The sequence below is a fragment of the Gymnodraco acuticeps genome, unplaced genomic scaffold (assembly GCF_902827175.1).
Source record: "Gymnodraco acuticeps unplaced genomic scaffold, fGymAcu1.1, whole genome shotgun sequence".
Lineage (NCBI taxonomy): Eukaryota > Metazoa > Chordata > Actinopteri > Perciformes > Bathydraconidae > Gymnodraco > Gymnodraco acuticeps.
This window is the reverse complement of record NW_022990567.1, coordinates 630,685-644,012: the sequence shown is the minus strand read 5'-3', so window position 1 is coordinate 644,012 and position 13,328 is coordinate 630,685. Positions and strand designations below refer to the sequence as shown.

Here is a 13,328-nt window from a genome sequence, read left to right as displayed (position 1 = left end):
CACTGGGCATGGCAGCGCAGTGACGTATGGTAGAAGGAGGGAAGCATAGTCTGGAAATCTTTATAAACCATTGAGAACACACAGTACAGTTTGCCAGCTTGACGACAGTTAATGATAGAGATGTCTCTTATTGGTCTGATACTGTCTATAAGTTTGTGTGAGCTGAACTCAGCTGTTGTTTTGAATAGTTATGGGGATGGCTCTGAAGCTTCATCTGTTACATGTAAGCTACAAGGTACCACTCGTCAACCTGCATTCTCTATGGACGGTGACTATGTCATTGGGGGTGTTTTCTCCATTCACTATTACATGCACACAGTGAAGCATAACTACACCACCATGCCCGAGCCACTAAGCTGCACAGGGAGGTTAGTACAGGGAGATTGTGGCTAGACTGTGGGGATATACAGTATATTGATGTTCATATTGTGAATTTGTGTTGCCATAGTTGTATATAACAAAATGTGGATTTGTTTTCTCTTTCATCAAAATGTATAGTTTAACTGATGTATATACATTTCAAAATTTTAAAAGAGAGATATGTGTAATTTAGGATTAAATTGACCATTGAATCAATTCAGCAAAGTTATTGTGAATTTTGGATTTCAAGTGTTTGGGATTTTGACACGTTTATTTTATGTGTATTTAATTGGTTCACATAAAGCCTAAAGAGAAGCTGTTCCTTATTATCCAGACCATATATTTGAATGTCAGTCATCTTGTAGTCTATCACGTATTATTTTTAAATCTTAAAGTTTTAACATTAACACCGATGTCTGTGTGCAGCATCGACTCCCGTGAACTGCGCTTCTCTCGTGCAATGGTCTTCGCCATCGAGCAGATTAACAACAGCACGGAGCTGCTTCCGGGGATCAAGCTTGGTTATGAGATCTACGACTCATGTGCCTCTGTGTCCGTGGCGGTGCAAGTTGCATTTCAGCTTTCAGGGGGACTGGAGCCGGTGTTTAACACCGGCGACAAATGCTTGCAGTCTGGTATGGTGATGGCCGTCGTTGGTGAGTCTGGGTCCACGCCTTCCATCAGTATGTTGCGTGTCATCGGGCCCTTCAACATACCTCAAGTAAATATTAAGAATTTATTGCAAACTGTGTTTGAGTGCATTGCTTGTTTTGCCTCCGTCCCGTTAAACAACTGTTGTTTGCTTTAGGTGAGCCACTTTGCCACATGTGCATGCCTGTCTGATAAGCAGCACTACCCGAGTTTCTTCAGAACAATCCCGAGTGATCAATTCCAGGCTGACGCGCTGGCCAAGCTGGTAAAACACTTTGGCTGGACTTGGATAGGTGCTGTCCGGTCTGATTCTGACTATGGCAACAATGGCATGGCCTCTTTCCTATATGCAGCACGTAAAGAGGGGATATGTGTGGAATACTCAGAGTCTTTCGATCGGACCCACCCACGTAGCCGGATCCAGAGAGTAGCTGACGTTATCTGCAGGTTTCTATATCACTGATTCTCCTTTAGTTCCCTGTGCTGAAACTGACCTTCTGCAGAGAAAACCAAAACAAGTTCTATGAGTGATGGAACATGTTTTTATTACATCAGGAAATGTGCCAATATATCTTTTTATCATCTCTTATGTTTTGTTTTTCTTCAAACTTATGACTTGTATTGTTATAATATACAATATTAATCATATAATATAACTATTGTTTTTATATCCCATTGAACGTCCCTCCAGGTCAACGGCTAAGGTTGTTGTGGCATTTACTTCCACTGGAGATATGAGGATTCTGCTGGAGGAGCTGTCACGCAAGCCTTCTCCACCTCGCCAGTGGATAGGTAGTGAGTCCTGGGTGACCGACCCAGACATGCTGAGGTTCAGCTTCTGTGCTGGAGCCATCGGATTTGGCATTGAAAAATCTGTCATCCCAGGTCTGAGGGACTTCCTGCTGGATCTCTCTCCCTCTAAAGTGTCTGAATCCCCATTGCTTACCATGTTTTGGGAGGAAGCATTCAACTGCAGGCTGGTAAAAAGTGAGAAAGTTGTGCCAATTTTAAACACATGACACTCACGGTAGTGTCTTGATTGTGTTAGTTTTTTTAATTTTCTGTCAAAGTGAAGCTCCCTGAATTGATCAGCCTGTTAAAGACCAAACCCCAGATTTGGACTGAAAGGAAAATCTAATATTTGTAATGAAATACATGAGGCGGACATAAGGTGCATCTCGGTGAATGATCTCACAATGTGATGTTGAGGTCATGTTTATTAACAATGCTGTCTAATATATTGTAAATAACATACATGTACATTATTCTACTTGGGCTATTATGTAGTGATTCCAGACTGTTTATTTGTTTAGTTGAAAGCTATTTATTCCTCAATGCACAACAATTTAGGGAAAGTCTCCCTTAAAAATGGTCATAAAATAAATGCTGGGAAAAAAATTGGCTGACTCCCCATTGCTCACCATTTTCTGAGAGGAAGCATTCAACTGCAGGCTGGTACAAAGGGAGAAAGTTCTGGCAATTTTAAACATACATGACACTCACGGTAGTGTCTTGATTGTGTTAGCAGTCAAAGTCAACTTTAATGTCTCTGTCTGAAACACAAACTGGAAGATATATACTTTTTTATATCGTATTATTATTATAATATAAGTATTATATAAGTGAAGCTCCCTGAATTGATCCGCCTCTTAAAGACAAAACCCTGTCTGCTAATCCTGCTTATCTAAAACATATAGTGCAGAGTTAAAATATATGTAAAATAAAACATATATAAAATGTGGAATATATTTGTTGACAGGTTTTCAGTAATTGTAAAATAAAGAAGATGAAGTCTAAACAGGAATGTAGTAAATGTATGCTTTATGAGAAGTAATAAATGCACGGTATATGTACATACATAATGTAGATGAGTTAAAGTACTAGTATTTAAATGTGGAGGGACTGTATCAAAGTCCTGACTTCAAGAGTTCAGCAGTCTTATTGCTAGTTGAATCAAGCTGTGTCGGCCTGTTAGTGTGTTACCGTCTACCAGACAGCAGAGGGCAGAAAGTGTATTTCTAGTGTGATAAGGGTTTCTGATGATCCTGTACTGCTGGTTCTAGTGTCCATCATGCATCATTATAGCATACAAGTCAGTATTACTGAAAATAAATAAATACAGATAGACATGTCAGCTTGCATGAAATTTGATGTAAAGTAAGCATGTTATAAGAATAAATCTCAACACTAAAGAAGTTTATTTTTGCAATGCTTGTTTGGCAGGTTAAATAACACAATACAAACATAAGAATGAATGTATGTAATCATCACCTCCCTCTGTCTCTGTGTTTTTAGGTGAAGCCACAGACAGGAGTGTGTGTGATGGAACTGAAGATATAAAGACGCTCCAGAGCTCATACACTGACACATCTCAACTTCGAGTCACTAACATGGCGTACAAGGCTGTCTATGCAATAGCGCATGCCATTCATAACGCAGTGTGTCAGCAAACAGATTCTACTACACAGTGTGATAAGTTCACTAAGCTAGAAGCCAAAGAGGTCAATCAAAATAATGATGTTCTTTTAAGCTGCACGTCTATGTTATCAAATGAATGCTCTTAACTTTTAAATAATTTATTTTATCCCCTTCACTGTCTTCCTTTATTTCATCCCTAGGTTCTTAATCAGCTAAAAAAAGTTAATTTTTCCCAAAATGGTTATGATGTGTCATTTGATGCCAACGGGGATCCTGTGGCCACATATGAGCTGGTAAACTGGCAAAGAAATGAGAGTGGCAGCATTGAGTTGGTGACTGTGGGGCAATACGATTCATCACTGCCGGTGGGCCAGGAGTTCCTTATCAACAGGAACCTCACCTGGGTGGAGGGTGGCACACAGGTGAGGAGCCCCAAAGCAATAAATTAACATGCTACATTTTCATATCATCTCAAAGGGTGGGCCTATATAGTGTCTTTCATTTTTATAAAGAGTTTAAGGTCTCTGAAATTGTTTATTCTGACCATAAATATTATGAGGGTACCTCATACAAATTCCAATGTTACAAATAATGAGAGAGTATTTTTAGTATGAAAGTTATGTTTATTATTGAAAATACATATTTAGCACTTTTTATGGAGTGGAGAAAAGTGACACAATTAAAGGTGTTGTATAAAATACTTTTATCTAGACAAGATAATCAATTTCAGACTGCTGAAACTTACTTTAGATTTAGCTGATTATTTTTCTCACAAAACCTGGATTGTATCGCCTTGGCAGTGTGGTTGACAATACAAAAATGTAAAAGACACAAAGAAAAACATTGTGAAGAAAAAAACATGAATCTATCCTTTTATAATTTTAGCTTCAGAGCACACCTGTCTACATGTGAGTTAATTTGTATATATGTGACAGGTGCCTGTGTCAGTGTGCACTGACAGCTGTCCTTCAGGAACTCGTAAAGTGCTTCAGAAAGGAAAACCCATCTGCTGTTATGACTGTACATCGTGTCCCGAGGGAGAGATTAGCAATACTACAGGTATTTGTTTTTCTAATGTATGTCTACAACATAAAATATAAATTCCAACTGCTTAAAGGTATTTTCTTTTTTTCAGATTCCTTTGATTGTTTCCCTTGTCCCAAGGAATTCTGGCCTAATGCAGAGAGAGATTTGTGTCTTCCCAAACCTGTAGAGTTTCTTTCCTTCAACGAGGCCCTTGGAATCGTCTTGGCTGCTTTTTCAATCGGTGGTGCCTGTCTCACCATTATAACAGCGGCTGTGTTCTATCGTCACAGGAGCTCACCAATTGTCAGGGCCAACAACTCTGAGCTGAGCTTCTTGCTGCTCTTCTCCCTGACTCTATGTTTCTTATGTTCATTAACGTTCATTGGAGCACCCTCGGAGTGGTCCTGCATGCTGCGCCACACAGCGTTTGGGATCACATTCGTCCTCTGCATGTCTTGTGTTCTTGGAAAAACTATAGTAGTTCTGACGGCCTTCAGAGCTACACTACCAGGTAGTAATTTGATGAAATGGTTTGGGCCTTCACAGCAAAGATTGACTGTAGTGTCTTTCACGTTTATTCAAGTTTTGATATGTACTATTTGGTTAGTTCTTAGTCCCCCCTTTCCGATGAAAAACCTCACGACATACAAGGAGAGAATCATCCTGGAGTGTGCATTAGGATCAGCTTTGGGGTTCTGGGCTGTACTTGGCTATATAGGCTTACTGGCTGTCTTTTGCTTTGTGTTAGCTGTCCTAGCTCGGAAACTACCTAATAACTTTAATGAAGCCAAGCTTATCACATTCAGCATGTTGATATTCTGTGCAGTCTGGATCACATTTATCCCAGCATATGTCAGCTCTCCTGGGAAATATACTGTGGCTGTGGAGATATTTGCCATTCTGGCCTCCAGTTTTGGACTAATTACGTGTATATTCGCTCCAAAATGTTTTATTATTTTGTTTAAGCCAGAGAAAAACACCAAGAAACATTTAATGAGCAGGGGTTTGTAGAAAACTGTAGATGGCTTTATAAAGCTTATACTGTGCACATTCAAATATGCTATCCTTGTTGATTTAAATATTCATATTGGAGTTTCTTTTATGCTCAATATTTTACTAATTGTAATGTCATTTTGTGAATTTACTAATAATACCCTATTTTACAATACATTTTGATCAGTTACTGAAAATATCAAATAAAGTGAATAAATAAAGTCAACATTCAGACCGTGTGTGGTACTTGATAAACATTTCCCAAAAAATATTAAATACTGCATAATTAGAAGAAAAGCTGGCTGAATTGCTATAACATTATTGCCAAAGAGGAAAATACAACATCCCATAGTCCACAAATCCTTCAACAAGTTCTTAAAATGTGTTTTGAATATTCTTATTATTATATTTAAAATATAAGAATTTTCATAGATTGCATCTTTTGGGACACATAAGCATACGCACCATTACACAATTCACATTAGCTTTACAATATGATGTAGCCACCCGTAGGTGGTAGGTCTGGGTTTGTTTGGTCTAAAATAAATCTGATATTTCTGAATCATCTGAGTCTTAAAAGGCAACAATTAAAATAAAATGCAATTGTTCAAATGGAATTTCATTAAGTACATTTTGTATCACCCTTTAATGTATATTCTCAAAAGTAACCTGGAATTATTCCATTCTTAGTAATAGACACTTAAAAACCTTTTAATACTATAGTTTGAAATGAATTTAATAATTAATCACATTATTAATAGTCAATCTCCAAACACATTTTACACGAGCTCTCTGTGTAGTCTTCACCTATGCAATTGTTTTTCGTTGTGATTGGTTAAACCAAATATGTATTGGCCTTTATGGGGTCAGTATGTATACTACAATTTGTCCTTGCCTGAGGTCCTGCTTCCGTGGCGTAGCCACCATAGGGCCAGGGTGGGCCCAGGCCCACCCAGTTTACTCATTGGCCCACCCTGAGAAACCTTCGGTGTCATTTAAAATTAAAATTAATCTTTTAATTATTATTTTTTTTATTATTTTATTATTATTATTATAAAAAAATGTATTCACCCATTGAGAATATCCAATAATTCAAAGTGAAATTCAAGTGAACAAATATCGAGTTTAATTAATGTTGTATGTGCTTTATCCTCTGAACCGTAGGCTACTCATGTACGGTAAAAACTGATTTTTGGTTCCGGCGCGCGCCATAATAACGTGAGAGAGGCAGAGAGCTGCCTGCAAAATAAATGATGGCTCAAAGTTCACTAATGAACTTTTTTTTTTTTTTAAAAGCCAGACTCCAAGAAGAGCCCCCACTGCCCTCATCTAGCAGCGATCTCTATACGATCATTTCTGATAACGATGACATAGCCCCGCCTCCCTCTCCCCGCGTCTCCATCTCCCCACCTCTCCTGCTGCTGGGCTGTCAGAAGAAAAAAAAATGTTAACGGAAACTCTGCCGCACGGTTCCCTCGTCCCTTGGAAGAGGCGGAGAGGTGGGTGTTTTTCATCGGCTGGTGGACAGTCCGGAGAGATATACACAGGGTTGGGTTGTAACGGAATACATGTAACGGCGTTACGTATTCAGAATACAAAAATCAAGTGTATTCAGCTGGCGTTACATTTGAAAAACGAGTAATCTGATTACAGTTACTTTCGTAAACCTGAAGTGAATACATTTTGGAATACTTATTGGAATTATTGGTGGAAAAGTTTCCTCACAAAATGTAATATTCATTACCGGCAGAACTGTGTGTACTGCAGTGACTGCACCAACACACTTTCACTCCATAATCGTCCAGGAGCGACTTTTGGTCAGGGTCCCGTGGCGTGCAGTTGTGACGCTCCTAGGCTCCTTCAGCTTCATAAAGGGACGCAAATAGCTTTCAACTGATTGCAATTTATTCCCATCTGCGGCGGGTTTTGACGCTCATGGAAGCACGGCATTCGTTTGTGTCGGCTGCCCTTAAAGGCAATGTGAGCGTCCATTCCCATTGGATAACGGAGAATTGTACACCCGGAAGTAAGTATTCCCCTTACTGTCGATTGATTTTACAGTGATATCTGCACTACTCATCGACTAAAAAACACCAGATTATCCTTGTTAATTACACAACATTGATTGGTTTAAATTGTGTGCAATGCTTTTGTATTTTTCCCCTTCGATTCGGAGAAACAAATATTTTTTCGGAGTAAAGGATGACAGAAGACACTACACTACCCAGAATCCCCAGCTATTGTTTGGACTACACCATGTGCTCTGTTTGACAAACCCCGTGATTAGTTCTCAAGCTCTGTGATTGGTTGACCTTCAACTGCATTCCATATAAAAAGTTTTGTAGAAGATAAAATCATACTTTATTCAGCAGTGCTTGCTTTACTCTTTGAAAGTCATCACATGAATGCATTGTAATAAATGGTTCGGCTGCATTAAATATATTACACATCTGTCTAGTTCTTTACTTTTATTTATCTACAGAGATCGGGCTCAGAATAGACCGGAAACTATTCTTTTACCGTTCAGTTTGAATTTCACAATAAAGTTAGTAGTAATATTTTGTTTTGATATTATTGTTTTTTATTAACTAGACCGCTGGGTCATGTTAAGACCATCTTTTCTGTGTTGCTGTGGGTTTTTTCCATCGCTTTTGTGTTACAAATATTAAAACAATAACTAAATATATCCGTCGTAAACTAAACCAGAAACAGCAGTATATTTTATTTTGTTAACACTGTAAACTTGACAGCTTTTTAACCCAAACCACCTTAAAGCACGTTATTACCCTATGGTTATTACACGTTTAGAGTAATGCAATGCAGGTAGATTGTGTTGCTTTTTAATGACTGTTTAAAATGCCTTTTTCTTAATGTCTTTTATTATTATTAACTACTTGTTACTTGTTGCTAGGGACGCTGCTATCGATATTATTTCTGTTATGTTGTGTAACTGCTGGTGTTATCTTTATTGCTACCCCCTTCCCCGTCAATAGTGTTGGTCCACAGCGCAAACGTATTAGTTTAACAAAATCTGCATCTAAAATGGTGGCATAGATAGCCTACATTATTCCCCCCTGTGTAATTCTCCATTTACTCAACAATAACACATAATTATCCTTGTGTTTATTTTTTGTTTGATTAATAAACACAAGTTGGAGTCCGTCAGGACCGAGGGTCGGAGCAGCTCATTTGCTTTAGAGAATATTACACCGGGAAGTAAGTATTCTCTCCGCTTCGCTTGACAAACCCCGTGATAGTCCTGAAGCTCTGTGATTGGAGAGTGTGCTCCGAGGGTTACGCCGAGCGTCGAACAGCACTTGAAATGGGATGGAACCTCGGAAGACTGTCCAAAACTGGATTTGAACGGGTCCACCCCGTCCCCCCCTCCCCCACCCCGTCCCAAGAACTACACATGCTGGCTATTGTGTTTCGCAACATGTTCTCTATCTATGGCACGTCTCTACTGGGAGTTGTAGTTTTAAAATACGTTTTCGTATTTCCCATAATAAGAAGTTGCCAGTATTAAACTGTGTACATCCCTGGAGGTTTAGGGGATAGGAAACACTCAAATGTAAAACATATAATTAATAAATGGGTGAAAATTGCTTGTGCCCATAATGGGCAGCATTAATATATATACCCACATGCCACCTAAGGTCAGAAGAGCTTTATTTAACAGCTGGTCTTATGTTTGTGACCCCTCCTGTTGTTAATTGATAACATTACATTACATTAATTGATAAGCCTGAAACATGCACTTGTCAAGGTTCAGAGGCAAATTATGCAAATATGGCAGTAGCCATCGATCAGCTTAAGATAAGATATACGTTATTGATCCCAAGTTGGAAACATTTGCGTTACATCAGCATGTGTAACAGTTGTAAATATGCAGTGATGTTTATTTACATCATTTAGTATAATCACACAAATTCTGTGCATTATATTTAACAATTCTGTGTTCTTTATTTATTGATTGTTCAATACCTGACCAGGTCGGAGATTAAATACATCTTATAAGAGTATAATACATATGTATAATATCAGTTAAAATAAGTGCTTCAACATAGTTAACATTGCTGGAGGTATGCACAAATATTGATAGAGGTCTTGTAATTCACTGTTGAGGAACCTGCGAGCCAAGTTTTCCATTCAATGCATAACTACACCGTTTGTGAATATGATATGTCAATAAACCTTAGAAAATCTTGAAAGGGATGTGCAAAATAGTCATTATATACAGTCTTTAATTAACTATTAGTAGATAATAACGAGAAATGAATATACTTTATAGGGATCCTATTAATATCTAATAATAAAAATAATGAAATTCAATAACATGCTTTAACCACTAGGTGTCCCTTTATATCAGCTGTGCACCTTTATGGTGTAAATACAGCCTATCTACCAATTGGATCAAATATAAAAGTCAGCCGAATTAGTGTTGATACTGCAAGGAGACGTATTGTGTGAAAATAAATGTAAGATGTTGTTTAATTGCTTATATATTTATGATCCACGTCACGTTTTCAGTGTTGGCGGCAGTTCCTCATGTTTGTCTAGAAGTCTTCTCATCAGGGCTCTATAAATAGAGAACTACGGCAGATATGTAATATTTAATGCAGCCGAACCGTGTATTACAATGCCGTTATGTGATGACTTTCAAAGAGAAAAGCAAGCACACTCGGAATAAAGTATTATTATTATTTTTTTTAAATGTTTTCGGTCTGTTTCCGGTATTTGTTAATGACGATGTGCTGTGAGATGTGAGACTGGAATTGCACAGGGGAAAATAACGTATCTTTAGATGCGGATTTTGTTATAAACTAATATGTTTGCGCTGTGGACCAACACTATACATTGACGGGGAAGGGGGTAGCAATAAAGATAACACCATTAAACAGTTACACAACATAACAGAAATAATATCGATAGCAGCGTCCCTAGCAACCACCTTGGTAACAATGAAAACATTCTATGGACGCAATTTCCTGAAGTAATCTTTGTAATAACTAGCAAACTAAAGATCATGTACATCCACTGCACACATAATCTGAAATAACAACTCATATTTCTCGCATCAAATGTCATCAAAACGCATTTTAATGGTCAAACTAACTTTAAAATAGGCATTTTCCACCGAGAATAAAACAAAGTTAGGCCATGTTTTGTTTTTTTGCAGGGAGAAATTTGAAGATCACGTGACATAGACGCCAGCCATTGGAATGAATGGAATGCAGTTGGAGGTCAACCAATCACAGAGCTTGAGAACTAATCACGGGGTTTGTCAAACAGAGCACATGGTGTAGTCCTAAACGATAGCTGGGGATTCTGGATAGTGTAGTGTCTTCTGCCATCCTTTACTCCGAAAAAATAGTGTTTCTCAGAATCGAGGGGGGAAAAATACAAAAGCATTGCACACAATTTAAACCAATCAATGTTGTGTAATTAAGGATAATCTGGTGTTTTTTAGTCGATGAGTAGTGCAGATATCACTGTAAAATCAATCGACAGGAGGGGAATACTTACTTCCGGGTGTACAATTCTCCGTTATCCAATAGGAATGGACGCTCACATTGCCTTTAAAGATCAAATGCAAAGCTTCCAAATATGCTACATTTTTATAGAAATGTTGTTTTTAAGACTGCCTGTATTTTTTTTAAAATTTAAATCGAGATAATACACCCAAAAAAAAGCTTTTTATTGATCCAAAACTCGAACCAAAGCCGTCTGAATTGTGACATGTAATTCCCAGCAGCCTCCGCGCGCGTGACGTGGCCAAACGTGGCCAAACAGTCTCTGGACCAAATATCCCGACTCGGCAGTCTCGGTCACATGTTTTTCGAAAAGAAAACTGAATTAAGGCGAGACACGGCAGGCAAAAACATCTTTTTTCAAGTACAGGTCAATTTGAGATTTTGTGCTATTTTGATTCCATAACATGTTTTCTTTCAGGGTTTTGGAAGGAAAACGTACAAAATACACATTTAAGTGTTTATTTTACTATAGTTTGTCTATTTGCGTCTGTAGATTTCTCCTAAATTCACCAAAAGTTAGCATTCTAACGTAACATAAAGTACCGCGACCGCTGTGTGCACCATGTCAACAGAGGTATCGCTGGAAAGCTGTGTCTCTCCTGCACAATCTCATCGGATCCAAATATGGTCATTTCCTTTGTATCAGCAACCAATCGTGAAAGCACAAAGGGGTCTTAAACCAAGAAACGAAATCTCATTGGCTGGTGTCAATTTATGACAACGTGATTCGTTCAGATGCGTCACGTGGTGTGCTAAAACACTTCCTGGTTAGCTTTCAGCTAGAAATTGAAATCTCAAAATGCAAAAAGAACGGCGAAAAAAACGTTCACAGAGAAGACGACAACAATTGTCACTTGCACAAGCAAGGTTATAAATAAAAAAAAATGACCCTGAACATGAAATACCTTCACGGAGTGCGTCGATGCGCAAGCTGTCATCCAAAGAACAGGAGGGTTTAGCTAGCGCCTCACTGCAATCTTTAAAGGTCGTTTTCTCAAAATGAGTTTTTTCTCCTACTCTGAGTTCGAAATTTCAACTTCAGTAGCACGTCCATTCACCAAACCTTCCAGTTATATTCCTATCAATATTATGAAGGCTTTTACAGAAGGGTTTGTCCATATATCATTCATAGCCTGAATTATACAACATTATATACATAAAAACATGGCGAAAATGGATATTTTAGGGCTGTTGACAGTATTTTCTGATTTATGGAGTGATAAAAAGAGATATCCAATATCCCTTCTGTAAAAGCCTTAGATACTAATATGACTACAAAATGAAACAAGACTTTTGAATCTGGCTATATCCAAAGTTCAGATTTCGATTCCTGAAATGTGTTAAAATATGTGCATATTTAATGAGATAATGGATAATTTGCATATTTAAACATGCTATTTCAGAAACTTGTAATACAAAAGACAATTGCCTTATTGTAAGTAATTAACTGGAGACATTTCTAGCTGATACCTTTAAGTTAAAAAAAATTACCCTATTCACCTGGGGTGTCTCGCCTTAACATGGGTTATTGTTGTGCTTTTTGTTGTACGAACGGTGCGGGATCTGGGAGAGTTTTACATGCATTTCCCAAAGACCAAATCATCCGCAAAAAATAGATTTTTTTTAGTGAATCGTGTTGGATGGCAACCGACAAAATGGAGCAAGTTGTGTTCTGACCACTTCGCGTGTGATGCATACGATGTTGATCCTGCTATCATGAAGTCTGTTGGTGGAGAAGCATTAATAGCATGTCGGAGGCTGAAACCCGGAGCCGTCCCCTCCATATTTCAGCACAAGAAACCACTGAAAGAAAGAAAGAGCCGGGCGATGCAGAAAACGCCAAAGAATTGAGGTAAACAACTTTTGATTAGATTTCAAAGCGCACGGAGCACAGCAGATAACGCAGATAACGGAATTGCAGTTGTATTGCTTATAGAGGTGGGCACCGTTAGATTCTGTGTCTTTACGATCATAAACAATGTGTTGGATGTGGAGCTAGGATAAGTAATAAGGGCGCTAGGAGTGATTTTGGTGCAGTAATAGGTTAGCATTTTTCGCTCGGGATTAATTCACTGTTAGCATAGTTTATCTGCAGCTCATTCATCGCTCCTCCACTCATAACGGAAAAGTGTGAACAATATGCATTATGATAGGGATTAAATCCACTATTATTCCTCCTGGCCCAATTAAAAATTCCCCCCGCGCAATTAAAAGTGACTGTGAGCACTTAGAAAATCCAACATTCTTCTAACCACTTCATTAGGCCTATGCATCAAAAAAGCCCTCCGCCATGCTTTCATTTATTTCAGCCGAGTGGGTGCTTATAGAGGTGGGCACCGTTAGATT

The 13,328-nt window shown here is 38.3% G+C and overlaps 1 protein-coding gene across 1 annotated transcript; it reads left to right on the top strand.

The window, feature by feature from the left end:
• The first annotated feature begins 246 nt into the window (after positions 1-246).
• Positions 247-5,466, top strand: LOC117553785 (extracellular calcium-sensing receptor-like). The gene is made up of 8 exons (XM_034227855.1): positions 247-368; positions 787-1,081; positions 1,169-1,458; positions 1,703-1,998; positions 3,307-3,512; positions 3,630-3,851; positions 4,365-4,488; positions 4,565-5,466. Exons 1-8 carry the CDS (start codon positions 262-264, stop codon positions 5,464-5,466), a joined length of 2,442 nt encoding a protein of 813 aa, XP_034083746.1. The 5' UTR covers positions 247-261.
• The last annotated feature ends 7,862 nt before the right edge of the window (positions 5,467-13,328 follow it).

What these genes read in the sequence shown, in the direction of transcription:
- LOC117553785 (XM_034227855.1), top strand. Translation starts at nt 262, where the DNA reads ATGGACGGTGACTATGTCATTGGGGGTGTTTTCTCCATTCACTATTAC. An exon ending in GGCCCTTCAACATACCTCAA is followed by an intron (nt 1,082 to 1,168) that starts GTAAATATTAAG and finishes TGTTTGCTTTAG; the next exon opens with GTGAGCCACTTTGCCACATG. An exon ending in AGAGATTAGCAATACTACAG is followed by an intron (nt 4,489 to 4,564) that starts GTATTTGTTTTT and finishes TCTTTTTTTCAG; the next exon opens with ATTCCTTTGATTGTTTCCCT.